At 40.6% G+C, this 27,470-nt stretch overlaps 1 protein-coding gene across 2 annotated transcripts in view; it reads right to left on the bottom strand.

The window, feature by feature from the left end:
• The window catches only part of ATP13A5 (ATPase 13A5), a 115,672-nt gene that overhangs the window by 48,063 nt on the left and 40,139 nt on the right, over window positions 1–27,470 (bottom strand). For both annotated transcript variants that reach the window (XM_081796604.1, XM_081796605.1), the window contains exons 7-13: window positions 26,591–26,725; window positions 17,632–17,704; window positions 16,707–16,835; window positions 9,373–9,543; window positions 7,042–7,199; window positions 4,126–4,314; window positions 122–183 (exon numbers count right to left, since the gene is read on the bottom strand). In XM_081796604.1, coding sequence (XP_081652730.1) covers window positions 122–183; window positions 4,126–4,314; window positions 7,042–7,199; window positions 9,373–9,543; window positions 16,707–16,835; window positions 17,632–17,704; window positions 26,591–26,725 — 917 coding nt within the window. The remainder of the gene's footprint in view (window positions 1–121; window positions 184–4,125; window positions 4,315–7,041; window positions 7,200–9,372; window positions 9,544–16,706; window positions 16,836–17,631; window positions 17,705–26,590; window positions 26,726–27,470) is intronic.

Here is a 27,470-nt window from a genome sequence, read left to right as displayed (position 1 = left end):
TCTGAACTTAGAACCCATTTAATTTAACAAGTTAGAATAATTGGGACACCAGAAGGACAGACTTGAATAGAACCAAGGTAGCTACACCAATCCCACATCCCATCTTCACTGAAGTGCTTACCAGTTGTCAGCAGTAGGGACAGTCCCCCAGAGGTCCAGCCCATCTTCCGTAAGAGTGCCAGTCTGGAAGAAGTTAGAATTGGTATTAGCATAAGATTTAGAACTTTTGGTTATATCATGATTTAAACAAAACCCAACCTCCCAAAACATTAAAGTAGATCTAGTTGTCCAAAGTCCTTGTTTGTAAGCATTAAATTTTGTTTTTTTATTATTTTTTAAAATATGTTTTTAATGTTTATTTTTAACAGAGAGAGCGAGCATGTGTGCATGTCTTGAGTTGGGGGGGGGGGGCAGAGAGAGAGAGGGAAACAGAGGATCCAAAGCAGACTCCGTGCTGACAGCAGTGAGCTTGATGCTGGGCTCAAACTGTGAGATCATGACATGAGCCAGTCAGATGCTTAACCAACTGAGCCACTCAGGCACTCTTGCAAGCATTAAATTTTAAATCAGAGAAGGGTACCTGAAGGAAGAATTCAGCAGGTGACAAATGATTCCTGAAAAGACTGTGTCGATAATGAAATGATTCTAGATACTAATCATTACAATCAAATGTTAGTGTTTTGCTTTTGTGTGTTTATTTTTGCACTTGCTGTTGTTAAACGAGAAGCATTTAGTGAATAGAAATCCAATAAGGACCAGTACGAGTTTGACTTTATAGTTGGCACCTGCTATCTTTCTAAAGCAGAGTTCAGAATTTTTCTTTCTTTTTAAGACTGATTAGTTCATAGTCTGCCATCTGGCTCACAGCAATTTTCTAAAATATGGGTGACGTGATGACTGTCCGGATTGATAATGAAATGTTGATAAAGGGCTTTTTGAGAATTTGGAGAGAAATGAAGTGCTAATAATAAATACTCATTAATGCCCATGAATGAGTTTTATTGTTAGATTGTCAAGAGGAAAATGGTTGGGAGATTTGATTTGCTATATTATGGGAGAGTATTTATCACATAATGTAACAAAGAAAGCAACATGGAACTAAGTACTATGACAGCACTTTGAATTTGCTTATTGCTTCATAGCCCACCATTAATTACAGACCCCGGTGTCTTTATGCAAGAGGCCAACACCCAGTCAGAGTAACCATGTGGCTCCCGCTACTTCAGCGCTGTCAAGGCTGAGCAGAACATTCCCAAGTGCTGGGGTGTATCCCTTTTCAATACTGACACCCAGGTCTCTGTCATCATTCTTTTTACAGTCATTTCTGTATAAGACACTGAATTTTCTAGCTTCCTATCAAATGACATTTCTTTCATTACAGCACATTAAATTGGCATAACGCTTTATGATGAAGTGCTTACAATGCTTCTAATTCTTACAATCGACTAAATAGGGAAGGGACATTCTCAGGTTAGAAGTTAAAGGAGCAGCCTCAAGGTCCAGTGGCTTGCAGGTTGGAGAGAAAGAACCAGAATCTGGCCCATCTAGAATCTCCCTCTAGATGACAAATGTTAAATAAATTTTGCAAAGCATGCAGAAAGACAAAACCCATACTGGACTTCCAATTAAGGAATGAAGGATTCTTTGTTTCATTAATTTATTTGGGCTTCACAGAAAGCTAACACGCTTTGTGTGAGTTACTCCTTGAAGAACAATAGAAAAAAACTTATTTGCTTCATTTCCCTCCTGCATTTTATGAGGGTTCCAACCTGTGTGTTTAGATTCCAAATCCTCTTGAGTTATTCCATTTCAAAAAGAGTTAGCAGCTTAATTCAAACTGAAATGTTTCCCTGATGATCAGATTATATTTTTACACATCAATATTTTGAACATGAAAACAGAGATTAGATGGCAGCAAACAGAAATGGGACCGTGTCATTTCTCTATGTGAAACTGATTCTTATACTATAAAACTAGCCATGAACAGAAAGAAAACTAAATTATAGTTACAGTTGTAAAAGGAATAAGACAGAAAAAGCCAACTTCTTAGCATAAATACTAGCCCAGGCTTGGGCTGAGCTGAATAGAAAAGAGAGAACTGTTTTAGAGAACTAACAGACCAACATAAACTAGAAATATATGGGAATAAGAAGCACATGGTGAATGTCTTGTAAGTGGAAATAAAAGTAGACGGGGACCTCGATTAATTGTGGGGTGCTTCATTCCAACACCATATTGGTAGAGTTTTACAATGTACAAGCTGGAAAGGCACTGAGAGATCATTGGAGTTCAAATTTCTCTTGATTTCTCATTTTGCCGATTCCCAACCCAGTGTTTTTTGCACTATGACATGTTGTCATGCCACTGGGGTTTGGCCAAGCGTGCCGAGGAGCAGTTCCTCAGTTGGTCTAGCAAAGGAGCACATGAGGACGTGGAGGGGAAAAGCTTTGTATGAGACGTAAAATGAACAACTGGAAAAATTAGTTTTAGAAAAAGACAAATATGTAACGAACCTAACTTTATAAATCTCCCTCTTATATTACAGGCACCAGTGAGGCTGCTGGGTAAATAATGGGAATCCCTACCAGAAAACTTCCAAGGCCGTGGAACTAAAAGAAGCTACTGTTAACCCTAGTGGTTAACTTGAGGAGTGGTGATTGAGGGTTTTCTTTGCCAGAGGAAACTCAGCCAGAATAGAATGGAACTAATTTTAGGGCTGAGCTGCTTCCAGTGTGGAGCCAAGACTTGTCAAGTCTACTCATGGTGTCTCTCCAGTTTGTCCTATACTCTCCATTCTTGCCCTCCTTGCTTAGGACAATGACCCATCTCTTCAGTCTTCCCTAGATAGCTTCCTGTCTCAGTCCTACCTCCCTTTTGTTCCTTCTCACCAATTACCCTCGATGGAATAAACAAAACACACCTATAAAAATGTCTTTGATCGTCTTTAAAAAAAATGGTACGGCTCCCATTCTCCTTCACAAGGCCCCACTTCTTAGCTTGACACATCAGGCCCTGAGCAATTGGGCTCTTCCTCTCCAGCTACATTCCCTACCACACAGCCCCTGTTGTAGCCACACCCACATGCCACAGGCCATGACATCCCTGTGCTTCTGAACTGCTCATCTCTGAGCCCATTCTGTCTAACAACCAAAGCCACGGCTCAGCGGTGACCTCCCATCCATGGCAGGTAACTTAACTTGGACGCTTTTCCATGCCTCTTTGAGCATGCATTTCACTGCATTATCATGGTTTACACTTCCATTGTACCTGCTTCCTCAGCTAAGTCACGAGCTTCTCCAGAGCAAGGACCCTCTTATTAATGGGACTCTTGGCCAACGTAGGTTAATTAAAAAGTGTCAAAGCCTTAATTAATTATTCTAATACAAACAAAGTGAAGACATGGAGGGATCGTCCAGGCCCACTGTGTTACAACAATTAAATTGGCCTGCCCAAGCAGAGGGCAGGATCTGAACAGCAGGTGGACGAGGCTGAGGTCCCTCCAGGGACACAGGACCCCCACAGGAGAGTCACAGAAAGAGGTTTTAGACCTGTCCCAGAGCAGCAATCCTTCCCATTTGGACATACTTCTCCCCTGCTACCTCCAGAACCCTAAACAGTTACAGGACAACATTCTTCTAGTCCTGAGTCCTGATAACCTGGGGGTCAAAGGAGACAGGAGGGACTGAGTGCATTAACACAGGCACTGTCCCCTCCCTCCCTTTCCTTAAAAGAAGCAGAGGAGAAAAATGGAATATTTTCAATTAAACACAGGACAAAGTATTTCAGGAAACAGAAATGTTCCTCACAAATTTTTTTGCCTGAAAAAGCCAGTCAGTCATAGAAGTTATTACAATAAGAGATTGTTTTGAAACCCAATACGGGCAAAAAATATTAAATTTCATAGGGAAGAAATTTATGATGTGATATAGCTAAACCACTTCCTTAGGACTCTGTACAGTGGGCTTGTAGAGCATGGTCTCACCACTAGCCCACTGTGTGACCTTCTCTGGCCTCAGTGTTCCTATATGTAAAATGAGAGCAGTGAACCAGGCATTCATTTGGAGGCCTTTCCCAGCTCTGCTCTGCCTTGAAATCAACCTCCAATCAGGAAAGTTTAGATCATACTTTGTCAAAGCACACGAGGTTTATTTGTCCACACATATTGATTCTCTGCGGGGAAATACAGAAGATTTTCTTTTTCTTCAGCCTCTTTTGTGCATACACGATTCCTGTGGTCAGGGCAGCTGGTAGCACAGGAGGGACAGTCACGGTGAGGAGAAGCAGGGCCATGGTTGCCGTGTCTCTTGGAGAAACCTAGGGAGGGAGGGACATGGAGGTTAGCCTAGCAGCACAGGGCGGCACCCTTTCTAGCACCATCTCCTGCAGCACTCCAAGAGTTCTAGAAGCTCAAAATATTTAAAGAGAGCTGCTCTCTCCGTGGGGCTGAGAGATCTCTTGGGTGTGCTTAAGGAACAGACAAGTTGTCTCCCATTGTGCACAAAAGAAACTCTGATCCCTTTTCTATGTCCACCCTGCCCTTTTTGACTGTTTCTCTTTGCTTGGTATTCCCTCCACCCAGAGTACCATCCTTCCTCTGCTCATCATAACACACCCTCTTAGACTCCCCAGGCACTGAGACCATTTTTGAGTTGTAACATTTCACACACGGGCTTGACAGTTGGGTTATAAATCTCCCCCAGTCGCTTCCAAACCGCTTGGGTGCAGCAGCTTGGCTTATACATCTTTGAAGTCCTTTGCAAGTTCATCTTATTCATCTCTAGATATAGAGCCTAGCACAGTTTCTGACACAGGAACTATTAAATGAATGGTAACCTGATAAAAATGATGACCAAGAGTCTGCTAAAGGAAAGTCCATAGTAAAAATAGCTTGTTCTCACTGCACACATTCTGGGGCGAGAGCTGGATTAGGCTACATAAATGATTTAGTTACTCCTCACAACAACCTTAGGATGTAAACACTGTTATTTTCTCCATTTAACAGATAAAGAAACCAAGGCTTAAAATATTAAAATAACTTCCCCAAGCCATCTGCTAGTTAAATGGTGAGGATCTGAACCCTAGGCTGTCCCACTAGGGGGGCACAAATATGTGACCAGTATCTTATAGTATCCAGTCAATTCTCATAGAGTCAAGATCCCAGGCGGGTCCACAGAAATTCACATGGCTGATAAGAATAGGGCCTAGATCAAATCACAGCATGGCTTGTTCTATTTTTCACCTTCTCTAGAAATTAATGGCCTTACCCTAGATTTTTATGAAATTAACCGTAATTTTAGCCACTAAAGTCCTCTTCTGAGTACTGGGAATACAGATTCAAGTTCAATATCAAAGGCTGCTAGATACATCATTGGTCCAATCTCAGATTGTCACAAAACCCAGCGTTCTCTGTTTTTCCCAACCACAGCCACAAAGTGTTGACACTGAGGACTCAGCTCTGTCTATTCCTGAGACAGTACAGATGAAGGAAGCCAGCAGGGTCACAGGTTATGACCCACAAGAAGGTGGGGTCTACAATTAGTATCGCTGCTTTGGTGTGTATTAGATGTTGAGTTCTACCCGGGAAATCTTCATTCCGAATCACTGTGGGTGCTTCCTGGTCCACAGAAGAGGGCCTTTTGCTTGTTTTCCTGCTCAATGCTCCTGCTCCCCAGATGAAACTGGCACAGTGCCTCAAGTTCCAGTCCCACTTGCTTTAACAGTCTGCCCAGCTCTTTCCAGGGTCCATTCTAGGGGTGCCAATATGTCCTGGCCTCCTTTGCCTTTGCCTGACCTAGAAATGCTGCCTGAAGGCTTATATCAGACTGAAATGACTACCCAGAGCTCAAGTACGAGAGTGAACATTGCCTGGAAATTCTCGTCACTCTGTCCATCAATATTTACCCCTCTCCCCGACAACACACACATAGAATGCACTAAATTTGGGCATTGTAATTAAGTCACCCATACCCAGTTTCATACCTATGTTTGGACCCTTTTATTTACATTTTTTTTTCTTCTTCCCAATGAGCCCACATTGCTAACATCCCAGTATGTCTTAAAGAAGAGATTACACAGTTCACAAAAGAATCACACTCTCAGGACCAGAAAGGACCTCAGAGGTCATTTGTGAGAACCCTTCCTTCAGCCATCACAACTATTAAGAGAAATGTTCAAACAAACCAAAACCAGACCACTATGAAGTTTAAAAGGAAGTGGGGATCCGTGCAGCATATAGTTCTGTAAAAGTGGACAGTCAGTTCTATTTTAGAACCTAACAAAACATAGAAAAACTCACTGGGTACATGGTATGTTGGGTATGCCTTAGACAATGTACACACTCAAATATCTCAGCATTCTCAAATAATCCAAATTTCTAAGCACGGCATTCAAGATCCCCTTCAATGTGACCCATTTTACCTTGCTAGACTTAATCTCTCAGTTGCTTGCTGGTTCCAGAAGACCCATCTGCATTTCTTCCTTTGTCCTTTTCTCACTCCAACTAGCATGCCCTTTCTCCTCCCTGATCTGATTGACTAAATCCTCTCCATTCTATGAGACTTGAGAAACACCTATTTCCTCTGAGGATGTTTGGGCTTCGGTATTACCAATGCCACACATGAAGTAACCTCTCATTCGCATCCAAGTGGTGAAAGAAGTCATGAACTTTGCAACTTTTCATAGCTGTGCCATCCAATACAATTTTCACTAGCTACATATGGCGACTTGAATTTAAATTAACTAAATAATCAAATCACTAAATTACTTAAATTAATTAAAACTAATTAAAATGAAGTAAAACTGAAAATTCATTTCCTTGGTCACACTAGCCACGGTTCAAGTGTTCAATAAGCACATGTGGTTAAGGGCTACCAAACTGGACCATGTAGGTATAGAATAGTTCCATCATCTAAGAAAGTTCTATTGGACAGAACTGATCCACAGAATGATGGGGCTAAGAGAGAACCTTATCCAACCCTTTTGAGTTAGGTGAGGATCCTTGAAAAAGCTATGTCATTAAAAAGCCTTACCCCCAGTACTTACTCCATGGTACATATATACACCAAGGGCATAGAAGAAACCCACAATGCCAAGGAAGGCCAGGAACACTATGAACTTGAAGGCATCATTGTATAGCTTGAAGTTCAGAGGTCGGGGATAGAGGATGGATCTCACCAAGTCCCCTTTGGCAGTATTGTAACCTGCATGAAGGTAATCACAGGTGGAGTAAGTTCCTTTAATACAGTTTACCACGACACCCAAAATGATTTGCATTGAATTAAGGATTGGTTAATAGTGTCATCTGAATATGGGATGAAGACATCACTGCAAACAGTATATTTACATTTATTATCCCTACAAGTCACTAGGAACAATAAGTGGTATTCACTTAACCTTGTTCAATTTCTCTTGCTCTGGAAGTCAGTGCTACAATGGCTCACACAGTGAAGCTCCTCACTCATGCATAAGATTGAGGAAAAGAAGACTGAGGACTGACAGACACAGTCACCAGAGAAGACGAGCTGCTAAGAGAAGACATTAAAGCTCAAGTATGTGTTGAAAATAATAGAAAATGAAGACAAAAGGAAAGCACAAAACAAGTAATTTCTTAAACACATATACCTCTGATCATGTCATTCTTATGCCCAAACACCTTCCAGAACCCCTGATTTTTTGCAATAAAGTTAAAATTTCTAGGCACGGCATTCCAGATCCTGTCAACCCTCAGTATACTCCTGTGTTGCTAGACTTATCTCTTTACTGCTCGCTGCTCTCAGAAAACCCCAAGGCAGTCCTTCTTTTGTGTTTTGCAGAAATAGATTAGCATGTTTTTTTAGCTTTCTGCTAGGACTGGCTAAATCTTTCCCATCCTATCAGGCTTGGCTCAAAATGCCGCCTCATCAAATAAATATTTTCAGAGTTCTACTCCCACACTTCCTATCAAAAATAATTTCTCCCCCTCTTTGGGGTCCCTGTAACACTTAATCATGTGACATCTATCATTGCTCTGTGTTTAGTTAGCTCTAACTCCACACTGTTTCCTGCACCAGACCACAATCCTCTTTAAGGGTAAGGAATGTCTCCTAATTTTTTTCTTTAGCCCTCAGGGCATGGCACTTAGTAGATCTTCATTAAAATCTAAGTTATTGGCAACAAAAGGGGGGCTACTAGATATGAACCACTGTTGTATGAAACACGCCTTAATCCCACTGCTTGGTAAACATATAGTCTCCTCAAACATGGCTTTGTAGGCTTTGGAGAAAAAGAGCAGAGTTTTCTCTAACTTGTTGCCTCAGCATTTTACAAGCTCAGATAAGGTGGTTCCCATGATTTCCATTCATTAGCTCATGCCCACTGACCCCTTTGAAGCAAAACTTGATATTTTTAATTTAAAAAAATCAGGTAGAACAATTGAATCATAGGCTAACACATAGAGACAACAAAGTTCAAGGTGGGTTTTGGATCTGTGCATATGTGGCTGGCAGAAACACAGGTCAGGGGTAGTGTTGGCTGTGTGATGTCCTGTGAAAGACCGGGAGTAAGATTAGTAGTCTTGAAAACTTTTTGAGCATGGTGTGTGTAAACTGCTTCAAAATCTGCTTTAGAAATATGACTTGGTGGCAGATCCAAGGGGAGGTGGAACAAAAGACAAGGCAAAGTATTTGAGGCAAAAGCTGAAAGGGAACAGTCAAGAGAATATTTCTGTTGCAATGGTTAGACAAGAGATGATGAAAGGCCTGGACAAAACACCAACTGTGGGGATGAAGGAAAGGGAGACAAGACTCAGAAGGTATTTGTAGAATTGACAGGATGTGGTGTCCTACTTGGTACGGGAGAAAGTGGGAAGCTAAAGGTGATGTGGACAGACCGGCTAGATGGTGATGCTGTCGACAGAAAAAGGAGGATAAGTCCTTTCGATGCCTTGACTTTGAAGTGTCTGTAGGGAACCCAGAGGGAGGCATCCAGCAGGGACCTGGAAATAACAGCCCAGCAAGCAGCAGTTTGAAAGGAGAAAGTCCTCAGGTGATAATGGTTGGAACTTTTTTCTTGGGAATCACTTAGAGTTGGTATAGAGGGAAAAGGAAAGAAGCCTGGGGACATAAAAAACAAACAAACAAGAACACAGTCTTGCCTTTGAGGCAATGTATTTCATCTCTGTATCATCAATGTATTTCATCTTAGACAAGGGTTTTAACAATGAACCAGTGAGGTTGGAAATGGTGGCAACTTAGAATAAATAAGGATCTGACTAGAAACAAGTATGACTGTTATTACCAGAAGGTGGCAAACTCCATAATCCTAAACCAAATTTCCCCAATCCAACTCCCCCACCTCTAAGCAGGGACTACATTTACAAAAGTGGAATCTACTAACCTGTTTGCAAAACAACTGCTCTCACTGGCCCCTGCCCAGACGGCTTGACCTGGATAACTTCTGTCCCGCAGAAAAGGACATGTTTCCGATAGTCCTCCAAGCTGTGGGATTTCCAGGCCACGGTGTTCTCCGTATGGGGCAGTGGCGTCTTTGTGACAGGTATGCTTTCTCCTAAAGAAGATTGTGTTTTGTTGATTCTGTGTGAACTCAGGTATTCAGAGTTGGTGCTTGACAGTTTTGAGACAGTATACAAACCATAGCTATTCAGGTCTTAATGCCCATTTCCTGGGTCAGATGATTTCTCAAGGATGCTGGCGATGCAAGCAGTGGTGTACTTGGTTATATTTTACATATTTATTTAAGGTCCACCTATATTTTCCATACCTGGTCTGCATGGTTTGCTATCGTAATTTAAAAAGCAGGCCATTTTAACAAAGATAGTTGTCACCTAATTGTCCCCTCAAGTGTTCTTTAAGCCCAAATTTATGCTAGGTAATTAAGGAGCTATAAAGCAAGTATATAGCTATTGTTATTTGCCTCTCATTTATTTATCAACCCATTCATCCATTCACTTGACAAATATTTTTAAGTGCTTATTTTGTGCCAGGCACTGTTCTAGGTGCTTAAAATAATGAAGACAGAAATCCCTCCCTCAGAAAGCCCAGGGAGTCAAGCCAGTAAATAGCAGTAAATAAATGATTAAAGTACAATAAAGTAAGGATTTTGGTAGTATTACTGGGTGATCTGAAGATCTAACCCAGAGGACCAAGAAACATTTCCAGAACAACTAATAAATGACAACTCAAAAGGAAATGAGGCCAACTAGATCAAGGTGGAAAGGAAATTGTTCTTGGAAGAAGTGAAAGATCATGCTGTGCCCTTGGCACTAAAAATGGTTGAGAATGTTTGGGACATTGAGTGTAAGGGTAGAGGTAAGCGGTCCTAGAAGTACAGAGATGAATGAGAAATTATGCCTTCATAAAACCTCTTAAATGTTCTTCATGATCTTTGTGGAGCTTGCAGTGAAAGATAAAAACCAATATAACAAGACAGGGCCTCTCTTTTTTCTTTCTGGATGATCTCAGCTCCATTCTCATTAATACATAATTAATTAACAATTAAAGTGTTAATTAACAATTAATTAAATAGCTAGATCGATAATGTCTAATCTTCATTTCCTCTCTCCTGTGCTTTTGTTCTATGTTTCCCAATGGTGGGCTGTTCATCCCAACCTGGATATCCCACTAGCATCCCTAAGTCCACATACCTAAAATCCATACTAATATTTTGTTTAATTTTTATTTTATTTATTTTTGAGAGACAGAGTGGGGGGGGGGGTCAGAGAGAGAAGGAGAGAGAGAATCCCAAACAGGCTCTGCGCTGAAAGCCCAATGCGGGCCTTGAACTCACAAACCGGGAGATCATGACCTGAGCCACAATCAATAGTCGGATGCTTAACTGACTGAGCCATCCAGGCACCTCCGTACTAATATTTTTACCACTAAACATCCTCCTTTTTCTTTGTGGTATCATCCTTTTGCTGAGTGACAGGTTTACAGTCTCGGAATCACCTTTGATTCCTCCTCTTCCCGTGCTCTGCCCTCTCATGGTCTGATTCCCCAATTCCTAACTGCTTTTCTCCATGAGTATGTCTCACCAAGTAACTCTTGGACTCTTGCTTTTGGGTCCCAAGGGCTTCACTAGCAATCACTATCTAGTGGTGGCTGCCTTACCAATGGATTACCTATAATTGGCTCCTTGACATGAAAACCATTTTAATAATAATAATTTGAGTCTATGGTAGAACTAATATTTCTTTTTTATGAAAAAGTATCTCACCCACAATATGCCTTGACCTCTTGAGTTGGAAAAGACCTCCAGTCCTTCCTCCTATGTGTCTCCTTTGCTATGAGGCTACTACTGCACTCACACACTCTTGATGCCGTATGGATGGGGATTTTCCCACAACGAGCAGTTCCGTGACACTAGCTGGTTGTCCTACAATTCAATTCAATTCAACTCAATTCAATTCAATTCAATTCTAGATATAGCATCAGATCCCACAGGTTAAGGACTCAGTCCCACAGGACTGCTCCCATGCCACCTCAGATGCTAATTGCAAACCCACATTGTCAACTGTGCTTCTGACTAATAAATCCGAGGTTCCCATAATCCCCTTCTTGGGTTCAATTCATTTGCTAGAGCAGCTTATAGAACTCAGGGAAATACTTACATTTACCAGTTTGTTAAAAGATCTGGTAAAGAATATAGGTAAATAGCCGGATGAAGAGATACATAGGGTAAGTTTTGGAGGGGTCTCAAGTGCAAACTCTTTTGGTAGATTTTCAAAGCCACCACAATCTGAGCATCACTGGCTTTTTTTCCTACACACTCCAGCTAATCTAAGCCACTTGCATATCCTGTTATACATATATATATATGTATTCTTACATGATACCATTCCTCTACTTCCCCTGATGGTGGGAAGACAGGGTATTTAAGATACAAAGAAAATTAGCTCAGAGTTCAAAAGGATACATTTCAGAGATAAAAATAAAAGTGCTAATAACTTCCTCACTCCCAGATTTAAAAAGCATTAGAATGAATTTAAAATTCCATCAGTCTTTTGCTAAATGTTCAATTAGCAAAATAACATGTCATATTTCTAATTTGGAAATAGTATTCTATTGATTATAGTTACAAAATCTAGGTTCTATCTCTCCTAAGTAATAACTGGTGGCAAGGACTTTGACATATATAACTTTTTATATTCCTCATTTTCCTTGCTGGTATGTGATAGGTTGAAAAGACTTATTTTTGCTGAATGCCTGGATGAACTGAATAAAAACAACTGCCCAGGTTTTCCTATGATTGGTTTTTCAACAACCAGTTTTCTACATGGTGCATTTTTTATATCCTAAGGTGCAAGAAGCCATACAATTTTTATTAGTGATCTTGAAAAATCTCAGGAAATTCCTTTAGCCAGGCATTGTCCCTAACTCACTGTCTTTAAAAATTATGATATTTAGCCTTTGTTTGATATTTATCCTTTGTTTGGATTTACCACTTGTGGTCTAAGTGGCTTTGGAAAAGGGATAGGACATTTTGACAAATCTCCAAATCATCATAACACATTGTTTTGAAATCTACCTTTGTGAAAGCAGATACTTAGAGATGATTTCTAATGTTTTTATGCCTATGAATCACTGAATATTAATCCATTATATATTCATAGACTAATATTAGTGGATAGTTTCTGCACACACAACCAATGACATTCGTGGCAGGCAGACATTCAATCAACCAGGGATGGAAGCCATTTGGAGATAATGTTCCAAAGATAACATTCAAATCAGATATGATTTTACACAGAAATGACTTTCAAGTCTCTTTTACACTACTCGCATATTAATAAGGAGCCTCATGCTTGGCCTTTCTTGGAATCTCAAGAAAGGACAATTTGCCTACAAATCTATGGAGTTCTAAGTAGCCCGGAGAGTGTTTCACAAGGAAAAACATTCATCATCCACTTCACCTGGCTTCTAGGACCCGGAAGTCCTGGTGCTGTGAAGCGGGATACTCTCCCTTGTCCCCAGTGAGCCAGTGCCTCTGCATGGAAGCAGTGTTTGAAATGCCATGCCCTTCTTTGTTTCTACTTCTGGGGCCATTAGACTGTGAGCTGTGTAAGGGCAGTGGCCATCTCTCATTTGTCTTGGTGACTCCAGCACACAACATAGTGCCTGGCGCAGAGGAGGCATTTCTGAACCTTTACTGAATAAGTGGATGGGCAAATGAATAACTGAAAGAAAAGGAGAAGTGAGAGACTGGAGGAAAGGAAAAAGGAAGAGGGAAAAGACTCATTAACTCATTATAAGCTTGTCGGACAGGATGTAAATGGGAAATCACCACTTAGGAAAATTTCTGTGTACCCAACTGGGATCTCTGCATACTTCCCCCCCACCACACACACACGTTTCAAATACATCGCTGATTCTGTGAGTAGAGGGAGAAGGAGGGGATTGTGGCAGAGTGAATGAATCCTGCCACTCTCTGCCATAATCACCTCTAAGAGAATGAGGGAGCAGTAGTTTCAAGCATAGGCTCCCAGGTCAAAAGGCCTGGGTTTGAGTGTTTTCGCTTCTTCATAGAATTTATAAGCATTGGAAATTTATGTCATTTACCTATTTTCATGTTTTCTTTGTCTCCACTAGAACATCACCTCTATGAAGACAGATTATTATCTGCCTTGTTCACTGTTGTATCCCTAGCACATAGTAGAGCATTCTGGAATAGGAGCTAATATACATTTGTGGAATGAATGAATGAATGAATGAATAAACAAATGAATCCAAATAGCAACTCTACCACTTTTAAGCTGTGTGACTTTAGGCCAATTACTTATCCTTTCTGGCCCTCAGATTCTCCCACCTTATAGATTCATAGGTTGAATGAAATAATACACGTAAAATATTAGCATAGTGCCTAATACATATAAGAAATAAGAAAAATTAGCTTTTGTGCCAAAAGAAAGTTTCCAGGCATTAACATAATTTCCCCCACATAATTTCCCCCTTTTGCCTCTTGACCACTTTATGAGGAGCTAGATCTTGAAGGAGCCCATTGCCTCCAGAGGCAGAAAGGATAGAGAAGTTGATAGCTGGCTTCTGGGTTTTACACATCATTCGTAAGTTTGACCATGAATTTTAGAGACTACATGAGAATAAGAACAAAGCTTTCCCGTTCACCTGCCTTCCCTCCACTACTTTTCTAGCTACATAAAAATCCCTAGATTGGGAGTTGGAAGAAAATCCAAAGGAAGCTTAGATGTTGTGTGTACTTGAGAGAAGGGGCCGGCACAAAAGTAAGGTAAGGAAAGACCCTAGAAGTTTGTGAAAACAGAGAAAGAGGCATCAGTAGGCCTCCTTTTACAGGGAGATAGGCTTGGGACATTTCTCAAGCCCAGAGCAGAGTGGAAGCAACCGAACGGAGGGCTGCCCTAGACAGACCCACCTCCCCAGTGCCTTGCACAACTTCAAGTAGCCAGACTTGAGTCAGGAGACCTGCCAACTGGTGGGGACAACTGTCTGACTTGGACCAGATACTTTGCAACACTGCTTACTTTCAAGGATGGCAAGATTTGGAGCAAAAATTAAAAAGTAAGTGTAGTTATACGATTACGTTTCTTGCATAGTTGAGCTTATGGCAGTAGGACGAGGCTAAGGAGAGGAGGATGAAGAAGACCCTACAATGGACGTGTGTTATGGGCAGGACTACCCAGTGGAGAGAAAAAGATGAGGAGGCACAAGGAATGTCAGCTCTACCCCTCTTAGAATCTGCTTCCTCCTCACTCCGGTGGCCCCTCACGTCTGGGAGCAAAAAATACCACCTCCAGCCCTGATACTGGCTAGCTGGGCAGTCTGGTCCCTTCTCACCTGCATTTCCTCATTTGTAAATTGGGCATTATAATTCCTAATTTGTTTATCCTATGATGAAGTGAGATATAAAAATTATTTATAAAACATTCATTGCTCTAAAGATGTTTGGAGTATTTGCTAATTCTCTTCTAAATAAAGACCTCTATATATACGAAAGACTGGTTTGCACATGGGACAAAAAAAAAAAAAAAAAAAAACCCAAAAAACAAACAAAAAAAAAAACCTGAGTCACATTCTTGGACAAATGCTCGAGGAAGACATATGCAGTTTCAGGAATCTAAGCATAATCTTATTGTTCAATCAGGATCCTTTTTACAAATGTATACGTGAGTGGGCAGATCTATGTAGACTATGTAATAAAGTATTTAGAGTATGATGGTCTTAGATCTTTCCAAAGAAAACAATGAGAAAGAAGTATATTTCTATTTTATGTGTCTGTCTCTAAAACGGATTTTTACCAGTACATAGTTTACACAGATATTAATGCTGGTGACCTTCTTTTTCTAGAAGTAGACCTAAGAAAAGCCACTCACTGCTTAAGATCATTTTAGGTCAGTTTTGCACATTGAAAGGCAGCTTTGTTTGCCAACTCTACCGTTTCTTTCTCTGAGTTTTCCTCAGAAGTAAGGCAAGAACCAAGCACCCCAGTCAGTAGACCCAGCGGAGTAAACACTGCGATCTCTCCTTCCCTTTTTTCTCACAGCCATGCTCTGTCACCAATGAGAGAAGCCATTCTTCACTGGCAGGCTGCTGGGAAATGTGAGACAGTTGCTGTCTTTGGTTTAGGAGGCCAGTTTTTCTTGGGCATGAGGTTTGCACGTTGGGTGCTATGGCAACATTCCGGATGAAAGATATCATCAGTATGCAAATCCTCATCACTATCATTATAAGGCAGTTAGATTTCAACACACTAAAGGGGCATTTTGTAATTATACCGAGCATAGTTATGTTTACTACATTTCCTTGTCTCAATTTTAAATTAAGCAGACCCATTTTTAATGTGAAATCTGCTTGTGTTGAACAATTTAGGAATCGATGATTCTCTTTACATTTAGGTGATATTAAAAAGGTGTGTGTGTGTGTTTTCCTGTCTTTAGCAACTTGGGAACAGAAAAATACAACAATTTGTAAGCACGAAAGACACATTCTTTCTATTTTTGTGTTGTTGTATAGTTTCTTCTCTCATCATGATGTCCCATGTGTTTTGGTTTTTGCCTAAAGAATATTTTCTAAATAGTGCCTTCCTAATTACACAAATTCAAGTGAACTTTACAAAGCGCAAATGAGAGCAAGGACGACAGTTCAAATCGTTGTTACAAGAAAACTGGCTTTCTGCTTGGTCGGATCAACTGGAAACACAATTCTAAAGAACAGAATGTTACACTGACTTTCCTGAAGGTTCAACTCAATACTCTTCCAGCAAAAACTGGGGCTCCGTTTTCCATCTACAGAGAGCAGGGCTGTATAAAATCTCTGCATCCTGCCAATTATAAGAGTTGTTGGTTTCCGGTTGTGTTCTGTTTGGATAGGTGTGTAAACCATGCTCATGTTTATGAAGACATCATGCATCAAGTAGTCTATTCTCTCACCGTCCTCTGAACCAAACGATCTTATTCACCCCACGCATCAGGAAATTAACCAATCACATATATTAGACTTTTCTTCTAATTTTGTATTTATTATCATTTGATTCTTATATTACGGGTATACATTATATAAACGGGATATATTTTATCCCGTTTGCATTTATGGAGTCTTCACCTGCATGAATAGCCTAGCCGTGTCTACCTCACCTATCTTTCAAAATCTTAATATCAGGCAGGTAAGGATATGTTGATCTGCTTTGCTCTTGGCCGAGATGTTGGACAGGAAAGAAGCAGCTCCATGGCAATGGCCTACCTGTGAGCATGCCTTCAGTCACCACACAGCTTCCATCAATCAGGATAGCATCACATGGCAATGAAGTTTTTCCTGGAAGAATAAGAGTATCCCCAGGAACCAAGAGATGGGATTCCAGCTTCTGCAAACCTACACAACAAAGTTCCCGTGACTGGCTGACCTTTTCCTGTTTTTACTTAAGAATGGGGGAAGGGGAAAAAAATTTAAAAAAGTTACAGAGAGGGAGGGAGGCAAACCACAAGAGACTCTTAAATACTGAGAACAAACTGAGGGTTGATGGGGGTTGCAGGGGAGGGGAAAGTGGGTGATGGGCATTGAGGAGGGCACTTGGGATGAGCACTGGGATGAGCACTGGGAGGAGGGCACTTGTTGGGATGAACCACCCAGCCAGTTTCTGCTACTCTGGGCTGCAGCTCCCTGCTCCTTACAGAGAGCCATGGCCACCCCAACCCAAGGTAAGTCAGAGCAAATACCATTTACAAGCATTCTTCGGGTCTGGATTCTGGATAACAGATTGAAGTGTTAGAATTCAAGGTCTGTTTGGGATCATTAGTTGGGGAAATCAAAACGCCTCAAGAAAGCTTACCCAGTAACATTCCAGTGAGTGAAATATGGGAAGGCAGAGGGAATTGGAAGTGACTCAGACACTGGGTCAAAATGGTTCAATCAGGAGGAGGCATGCAAGGTACTCAGGGTACAAAATTCAGTGAGGTGCTCACCGTCTGGGTCCTGGAAAAGCAGGTCAGCGTTTGCCTGACCTTTCCTCCTTAAGTTTGTCATCTTAAAAGTCTTATTTACCTTACTTTAGCCTCCGTCCTGGGTTTCATCAGAAGAGGTTTTCTCCTCAACTAATAATCGATAACAAATGGGACTGATTCCACTCTGAAATATCAGGATGCTGAAGATGGCAGAACATATCACGTACCTTTGTCCTTTACCATGACTGTAACCTGGACTTTGTTGTGATCCTCCACAAGGTTGTGCAGCTTCACTGATTGCTACCAATTCAAAGTCAACGTTTAAGTATCAGATAGTCCATAACCGGAAAACCACATGATCTCAATACTGTAAATACCAAGCCTGTCACACAGCAAAACTTCCTTGGGCAAAGGCTCACACTCTAGCGTTTCTGCTTCCCTGCCCCAATTCCTACCGCAGCCAACCCCCGACTTATAGCAACAAATATGGTAATTAGTTTAGTGCTATTTCAATTCCAGGAAACATAATGCACAACCACTGTCCCCAAGGACCAACGCTAAGTCCCCGAGGTTGTACTTCTTAAGGGCGCACGATGACACAAGGGAAGAACAAGACCATGAACAGATTAGGTTCCCTCTCGGTACCCGTTTCCCTGTCTATAAAACAACAAAAATGAATTTGATCTTTCCATTGTAAAAGCCTGGGAATATTTGAGTTATGTTTTGATTTTACGTGGAATTTTATCCCCTCCTTTACAAACTGGTGGATTTTCCTATTGGGTCAGCCTGGAGACTGAAGCCATGATGCTCCAGAACCCTAGTGCTTCCCCTTAGGCATTATTCAGCTTAGTTAACTCCCTTTTCCTCATCTGAAAGTGGAGATATTAACAGTACCTCTTCTAGAGGGTTGGATATTACTCATTACGATGGTAAGAGCTCAGCAAGGGTTAATGATTAATAAGAAAGTTGCTGTTGCAAAAACAGCATTGTTTTGTCTAATGCATCCCCTTGGAAGATTTGCTTAGGGTGGAATTCACTGAGATACCACCCTGGGCTAAGTGGAGGAAATGGAAGCAGCCTGGAGAAGCGAAGGCAGCATCTACTGGGATAACTCAGGAGACAGGAAGGCAGAGGAGTGAGGGCAAATTGTCCACACAGTTCCATACACTGACTGTAGGCGACGCCATTGGCAGAGGCATCCCTGGAAGGCACTGCCTCCTTCTGTATGGACGTCACTTACTTGGATACTTCTAAGTAGAAGAGATCTGAATACCGTCAACAGTACTTTAAACATAGCTTAACCTAATTCAAGTATAAAACTTTCCCTTTTAGATGATAGGGTAAATTATTTTTATCTGCCCTCTTGATGATTTTTAAGGTAGCCAATGTCACCAGATAAACATTACACACAATTACACAATTTTCCTCTTGAGAGAAATTAATAAATTTGGTGTTTCTATTTATACAGAACAATTTCTTATTTACTCCATTTTTTTTAGGAAAGGCAACACTTCAATCATTTGGAACAACTGAATGGAAGAAATGCTACTGCTGTTTGTTAGGTACATAGTCATTGCCCTAACTTGACTTTCTGAGGCTTCCCTATTGGGGCATCCATTTTACTGATGGGTAATAGCGAGAAAGTCAGCCGTGGTTCTGGGACAAGAACACTGGATTCATTCAGGACTCCTGAGTCGTGGGTCAAGTTTACCCACTAACCAGCCATGTACTTGTATATAAGAAATTTCAATTTATGTTACTTGTTCTTTCTGTAAACAAATGACATTGAATTGAATCATTTTCAAGCTCCTTCAAAACTCAACATGTCTGATACGGATATGTTTTGCATATCAGAGATTTAGTCAAAGCCCCTAAGACTTCATAGAAGAAATAACCTGGGGTTTATAAATGGCTCACAGTATTATTATTAGGCAGTTTAAAACAGTAAGCAACTCCTACGTGCCAGGCACTGTTGTAAGCACTTGAAATGTATTGCTTGATTTTTTTTTTTCTCCTCAAAATAATCCTATGATGTTATTGTCTCCAATGTACATATAACAAAATAAAATGACCAAAAAGAAACAAAAAACAAAAAACAAAAACAAACCAGGGTCTTGGAAATGTTAAAGTAACTTGTCTTCAATCATTTACTTACTAAGTATTAAGATTGACAGTAAAACCTGGGTTTATCTGACTCTAAAGCCTTTTCTGTTGATGAATATGTTCCCCTAAAGTGTTTGAAAATAGCTTTTTTCCTTTAAGAAGATAAATAACCTTCCTTTGTTATAAATTTCTTTAAGTTACTTTCTTGCTTAGCAAACTCTTCTAGCCACTGCCATGAGAATTTCACCCTAGCTTAAGAGGATGATAATCAACACATTTGGAAGTGGTGAAGTATAAGTTCAAAATGCCCTCTCAAAAATCATTATGGCATCAAGCTGGATTTATTCATCAGGCTTAGCATTCTGCGAAACCTGCCATGCTTCCATGCCTTCGTTCAAGCTATTACCTGGAATGCTCACCCAGGTTTTCTACCAGCAAACTCCTAATCCTTCACATAAAGTCTGGCTCAAACGTCACCGCCACTCCATAAGTCTCTAACATCTCAGAAAGAATTCAATGTTCTGCTCCCTGTGTTTCCGCCTGTATTAGTGTATGACCAATTCCATTACAGGCGTTTTCTTGTCAGGTCTCCTGTGTGAGGCAGGTGGTTCAAAGAGCCAAACACTCATCTATGTACCCCTGGAGTCTGTCACATAGTAGGCCCTCAGCAAACATTTACTTAATAGAACTGAATTGTTCCACGTCTCCCGACAACACTGGAGAAGGATAATATAAGCTTCCTCTCTGAGCTAATGTACCCAGAAACTCTACAAACACAGGTTTCTATGACAACCAACCAGCTAGGAGAAAGCAGGTGCTATGATGCTTGCCGTGATTTGGAAGCTCGTTGCCTGATTTTCATTAGGCCCCCTCTGGTTTCTCCAGTCCCGGTTTAGTGGGACCAGGATCAGTTTCCAAGGCTAATTTGCATATTGTTATTATTCCGGCATCTGTTGCTGTGTGTCCTTGTGTTTGCTGTGGCTGGATTTCCTCCAGAGATGAGTAATGAGGGCACTAACTCAGGTGTCTTTTGAGCCCAGCTCAGTCATGGCTAAAGGCAAAGCACCATGGGTCAGATACTCTCAGTGCTATCTCTAGTGGCCGCCTGTGGAGCCAGCAATAGAGTATGCAACACGGCTCAGTGTAAATACAGTTGAGTGCCAGCTCAATTTACACTCATACCTACACCAAACTTGCTAGAGAGGGGCTGCCGAGGGTGTTTCTTGGCGTAGGCAAGGTGCCTCTCTCTTTGCTGCATGATTTGGGGCCACAGTAGATGCAGAAAGATAGTTTATTCCACTCCTGCAAACACCTCCCCTCTTGCAATTTTCAAAAGCTGTTATATCTTTAGCATGATTTGTAAATGACAGTAGATGCTCCTTCCATTTCTAGCAGCCCCTTTCCCAAATATTTTCGTAATAAAATTATCAATCGTTTACTGCTGCAAGGAAACGCATAGGTCTCTTTGAGATTTTGCTCCGTGGGACAGTGTGAAGTACTTGATGTAGAATCAGGAAACCCGGGGCTGGGATCTATAGCCACGATTACCGAGCAAGTCACTTCACCTCCCTGATTGTCCCCATCCCTCCGTCTCAGGTGGTGGGAGGACACCACAACCACATGCGTATCATTTTAGAGGCTGCCATGCCCCACACAAGCACATCTGTCACAGACGGGGGGAGCCCGTTACAAATTGTGCTAAATAAATATTGATTGGTGAGCATTTGTGATTTAAACTGCAAAAATAGTTTCAGGCAACTGGCCCATTTTGTATAATGTTACAAGATCCCTTAGAGTTTGGGTCTGATAAGCTTTTGTTAACAAATATTAACTGCAAGGGCACCTGGGTGGCTCAGTCAGTTAACAGTCCGACTCTTGGTTTCGGCTCAGGTTATGATGTCACGGTTTTGTGGGTTCAAGTGCCCCATCAAGCTCTGTGCTGACAGCTTAGACTCTGCTTGGGATTCTCTGTATTTCTCTCTCTCTGTCCCTCCCCCCTCGCACTGTCTCTCTCTCAAAATAAATCAATAAAACTTGGAAAAAAAACCCAAATATTAACTGCTAATGGAATTAATGTCTCCTTGTTAAAGCTTTTGCAGTTCTGCCATCAAGTGAAGTTCCCAGGTCAGTTACTATTTTAAACAAAGACATGTAGGGATTTTAAGATGAAGAACCTGAATATTTAAGATTCATTAAAGATTTTAAAATAAATATTGAGAAAATTACAAATAGAACAGAGCATGCCTACTTTTAGAAGAGCACTTGAGCAGCAAAACAAGAAAGGCAGAAACCCAGAAAAAAGAGAAACATATTTGACTGCACACATTTTAAAATATCTGACAAAAGTCAAGTCAGAGGAAAAATGATAGACTAAGAAAGAAAACTTTTCCACATGGATGATGGATATAAAGAGACAATAAATAGAAAACAAAAATGCATATATCTTTTGGAGGAAAATGTATCTAATCTCACTAATAATTAGTGGAATATAAATTAAAACATCATTGGGACACAATTTTTTTAAAATACATTAGACTAAAAAAAATTTAAACATCAATATATAACACTGGTGAGGATCTGGAGAAATGGATACTCTCATATGTTGCCGTTATTTTATTTAAGAAAATAATAAATATCGCAGGATCTATTAACATCCAAAATATACATACCTTTTGATTCAGCAACCTGGCTTTTGATTATTTTACTAAAAACAAATGCAAACACTCATATGTAAGGACACATCTATATTGTAGTTGTGTGTAATTCAGCATACTTGTGGTGGCAAAAATTGGAAAGGAAGCCCCCTATTTTCTAGAAATAAACGAATGGCTGAACAAATTATGATATACCATGGAATTTCACACCGTTATTTTTAAACGTGATTTAGAATTATTTATTTACTTGGTAGATAGCCGTTATATTTATTGTAAAGTGACAAATGCAAGTTCCAGATTAATGTACAAAGTATGTTCCTGTTTTATTGAAACAAATTAATAAATACATAAGTAAATCTCCACATAAACTTGTATTTCTCTGCATCTTATAGAGGAGAAAAAATGAAATATATATTTAGCTAATGATGACATAAATAAATAAATAAATAAATATATGTATGTATTGGGGATCTTAGTGCTTGAATTTGTCTTTTGGTGGATTCCTCTGGAACAACAGCTCTTAAGCTTTCAGAATGCATGACAAGCACCTGTTATGAAACTGTGAAAAAGCACAGATTCCTCTTGTTACCTTGGATATTTTGACTTAATGGGTCAGGAGCTTAGGAATCTTGACTAATTCTCTCACTGAAACATTGCCCTCTAGAGTATTGAATCAAACCTCTTTTCTCTGTAACCCTTCCCAACTCCCACACAGGAATCTCTATATTTCTTTTCTGTTTCCTTAAAGACAGTTATACCTACGTTCCAAATGAAAAAAAATAGTGTAAAGGAACTTGAGGAGAGACTGAAATTTGTCATAAACATGTAGATGGGAAGTATGTATTTAAGTCAGGGGAAATATGTGGAAATATTGTAAGGGGTGTAACACATCAAGTGGTAACACCACATTTACTTAGGACCCATTGATTACAGGCAACAGAAATTGGTTAAACTGGTTTAAGCAGATGAGAAATTGTGAAGATGCAGGGACATCTCACTAACCTAAGGTGGGAAGTGAAGCCAGAGCTCCCAAAGGCTTCAAACAAGAGCAGGAAATGCTATGAAGAGTAGGTTATTCATTCGGTCTCTGTCTCTCTGCCTTCTCCCTTTCTGCTGGGCTCCATATGGCTCACCTCTGTGTCTCTGTGTATTTGGTTCGTTCTTTGTGCCAGTTTTTTTCTCTTCTGTCCACACACAAGGATCAAGGGTTGCCACCCTGGTCCTAGCATCACTTTTCAGATCACATTCCTGACAGAGCATGACAGATAGCTTCAAGTCTTAGGCTTGGATCCCAGGCTAAAAGATATATGGGCATCATTCCTGCTGATGGACTGGCTTCCGCTGGGTCAGATACCCCCGTTCCAACTATGTGTGCCAGTGGAAAGAGAGAGCCACCTAGAGCAAACTAGTTGCAGGCTGCCAGAGTTCTAAGAGGAGGGGGGTTGCAGTGCTTGCCCCAAAATATGTGTACTACTTTCATGCTTGTCAGGGAATACGAGGCTGGAGAGAGTAACCCAAGTTCATGGGTACAGGCTCCATTAAAGTCCACTGTACTTCATGTCTTTGGGTCCTATGAGCTACTGGTACATATTTATAGTACATATCCCTTTGATGATTAGGGTAATTTAGACAGGTTTCTATTCTTCATACACATCCTGACTTGAGTAGTTTAGGACTAAAGTCCAAGTGAACACTATTAGGGTCCAATAGGAATTAACTCCAGTTTGCAGCACATGCTCTCAGATTTCCAGTGGCCAGAAAATTTCTTACTAGCATTCTAAAGTTTTCAAGGGCTTTTTTTCATTCCTTGTCAGTGGCCCTGGCAAAATGATAGAATCCTAAAATGGTGAGACCTAAAAAAGTAGGGTATAACCTCCACCATGCATATAGCTGAGGAAAGTGAGCCCAAGGAAAACAGAGTCCTCGGGCTCATATGAGTGAACCAGCGGTTGTTACCAGCCCTGTCCTGATGGTCCCATGCTGCCTCCTGTTCTCTTCAATCTCTGTACCCCCTCCCCCTCCCATCTGTCCCTTGCCAACTTTCCCTAACTTTTAATAATAAAAACAGCAACAGCAATATCAATGATAACAAGAACTAACATTTTACTAAGTGCCTACTATGTACCAGAAATATAAGTATTCAAAGTGATTGTTTCATTTAATTCGCTCAACTCTAACACCAACACACACTCACGTGCCCACACACATACACACCTTCTACAGATGAGGAAACTGATTATAACAGCACCAAGTAACACAAACAGGAGAGGTAAGGGGGAGGTTTTCAATCTGACTAGATAAGTTCTCCCTCCCAAAAGGCCTCAGAGAGTTCTGTGTTTTTCCTGAGAACACTTGGATGGTTTATGACGATATATCCGGGTGACTGTGCGTAGATGTCGCCCCAGTGGAAGGAACGACATGCGAGAAGGGCTGTATTCACTGATGTGTGACTTAAGCCAGAAAGTGTATGAATGGCTTGCACGTATCAAATCAGATATTCTATTAAGGAAAGATTTCTCAAAACCCAGAAACTAGAAATTCTATCTGCTGGCTTCACATTACATACCTTTATCAAATGACTAAGGTAAAAGCTTAGGACACTCTACTTTTCTATTGAGACTCAGCAGAATAGTCAGATCTTTATTGTCTTGGTGTCTATGGTCATGCTTTTGCTCAAAGGCCCAGAGTTCACCAGAAAGACAGTTACTCTCCCCCAGGTCTCGGCATCCAGGCAAGTTGCTGGTCACTCTTCACATCTTTGGGATATAAATTAGTTTGTGAAAAAACACACCTAGGTACTCACTTTTTAAAAAGGCAGAAAACCAGAAACAAAACAAAGTCCTAGTAGCCTGGTCTCCAGCTCAAAGTATCTCCATTCATCTAACTTTTCATTTTTAGATCCTGTTTCCTAACTCTTTACATATCTATTGTCTTTCATTTCTCATCAAAGACTTCATAACTCAAAATTTGTAGGATCTAAAACCAGATAACGAGCCGATATTAGATTTAATATTGTTGAGCCACTGAAATGGAATAGGAATGAAAGCTCCCTTTCAGTTAGGCTTATGTAAAGGCCCCACGTCTGCCTTTCTGACTTGTGCCCAGTGCTCACTGTGTGGACATCGAGAACTCATCTCCCTTCTCAACACTTGTGTTTGACTTTCATTCCCAGCTGTGACACTACTTTGGAAAGTGCCTTATGCTAAGGAAATATCGCACATGTGGCAGAATTTCATTTTATGAGGAGCCAGAAGCTCTGACTCTGTCACAAAACCAAACTCTGATTTGGAACAAGCTCCCTGGATCTTAGTTTTTTTCCCTGGAGATGAAGGATGAAACTTGAGACTAGGTGGTTTCAACAGTGCAGTAGAGTTGACAGGCTGACACAGTGTACCGTAACAATGCCCAGCCCCCAGCCCCATCTCTACAAAGCTAATTCCATAGTCAAGTTTTCAAAAACATACAGAAAATACAGTGAGACATCGTTTTTGGGGTTGCCTCCTGATTTTCAGGCTGATGATTCTTAAGCAAAGTAGCCAAACGTTTTCTAGAAAGATACTGTGGGGGCTGAGACTTGCAGGGACTGTGGAGTTATAAGTAATATTCAGCAAAATTCTATTTCAGAATGCACTGCTATCTCATTTAGAAGACTGATTATTTTGGGGCACCTGGATGGCTCAGCTGCGTCTGAATCTTGATTTCAACTCAGGTCATGATCTAGTATTTCATGAGATCAAGACCCATGTTGCCTTATTGGAATTCTCTCTCTCCCCCTCTCTCTTCCCCTTCCCTGCTCATGCTCACTTGCTCTCTCTCAAAATAAATAAACTTAAAAAAGAAGACTATTTTTTAAAAAGGAAGACTTTAAATCGCTACAAGATGGGGCGCCTGGGTGGCTCAGTCGGTCAAGCATCTGACTTCAGCTCAGGTCATGATCTCACAGTCTGTGACTTCAAGCCCCATGTCGGGCTCTGTGCTGACAGCTCGGAGCCTGGAGTTTGCTTCAGATTCTGTGTCTCCCTCTCTTTCTGACCTTCCCCTGTTCATGCTCTGTCTCTGTCTCAAAAATAAGTTAAAACATTTAAAAAAATTTAGCTATGAGATGAACAATGATGGAAAGGTATGCTGTCATCATTAATCCATCAAAGCATTCTTTCCCACCATACTCAGATACAGCCTCAGAGTCCTTCTGAACACTGTATGCGGGTCAGCCTTCAGTCGATAAATCCAGGTTTTCAAAGACATTTACATCTACCTGCTATTTCTGAAGATCTCCTCCTGAGTTCTTACATTTAGTAAGCCCTTTTTTTTTTTTGCTTTATGACTTAAGTTTCACAAAGCTACTCCTTGCTGTCAGTGGAAAACCCAGAGGCTTTGCTTCTTGTGCACCATAAGCTTAATAGAACCCAACTGTGATTTTAGCTCTTACCTGTCGCAAATCATACACACTTAAGACAATGGAGATAATAGACAAGATGATGATGGCCACAGAGTATTCTATGTAACCTTGAGACAGCCACAAAGTTAGGGTAAAGGCTTGGAACACGTAGAATGGATTTAAAACCTGCAAGTACAAAAACAGCATGTGAGTCACTTGCATGGATCACATCATTTCAAAGAAATTGAAGAAGAAACAAAGAAATGGAGAAAATTTCCATGCTTATGGATTAGAAGAGCAAATATTGTTAAAATGTCTAAACTACCCAAAGCAATCTGTACATCCAATGCAATCCCTATCAACACACCACCAGCATTTTGTCACAAAGCAAGAACAAACAATTCTAAAATTTGTGTGGAACCACAAAAACCCTGAGTATCAAAAATCATGTTGAAAAAGAAAACAATTCCAGACTTCAAGCTATATTACAAAGCTGTAATCATCAAGACAGTATGGTACTGGCACAAAAAACAGACACATAGATCAATGGATCAGAATAGAGAACCCAGAAATGGACCCACAACTATAGGGTAGCTAATCTTCAACAAATCAGGAAAGACTATCCAATGGAAAGAAGACAATCTCTCCAACAAATGGTGTTGGGAAAATTGGATGGCAATAAGCAAAAGAATGAAACTGGACCACTTTCTTACACCATACACAAAAATAAATTCAAAATGGAAGAAAAGCCTAACTGTGAGACAGGAAACCAAAATGCTAGAGGAGAACATAGACAGCAACTTCTTTGATCTTGGCCACAGCAACTTCTTACCAGATACATCTCCAGAGGCAAGGGACATGAAAGCAAAAAAGAACTATTGGCACTTCATCAAGAAAAAAAGCTTCTGTACACCAAGGGAAATAATCAACA

This window comes from Panthera onca, chromosome C2 (assembly GCF_046562875.1).
Source record: "Panthera onca isolate mPanOnc1 chromosome C2, mPanOnc1 haplotype 2, whole genome shotgun sequence".
NCBI lineage: Eukaryota > Metazoa > Chordata > Mammalia > Carnivora > Felidae > Panthera > Panthera onca.
This window is presented reverse-complemented; position numbering and strand designations above follow the sequence as displayed.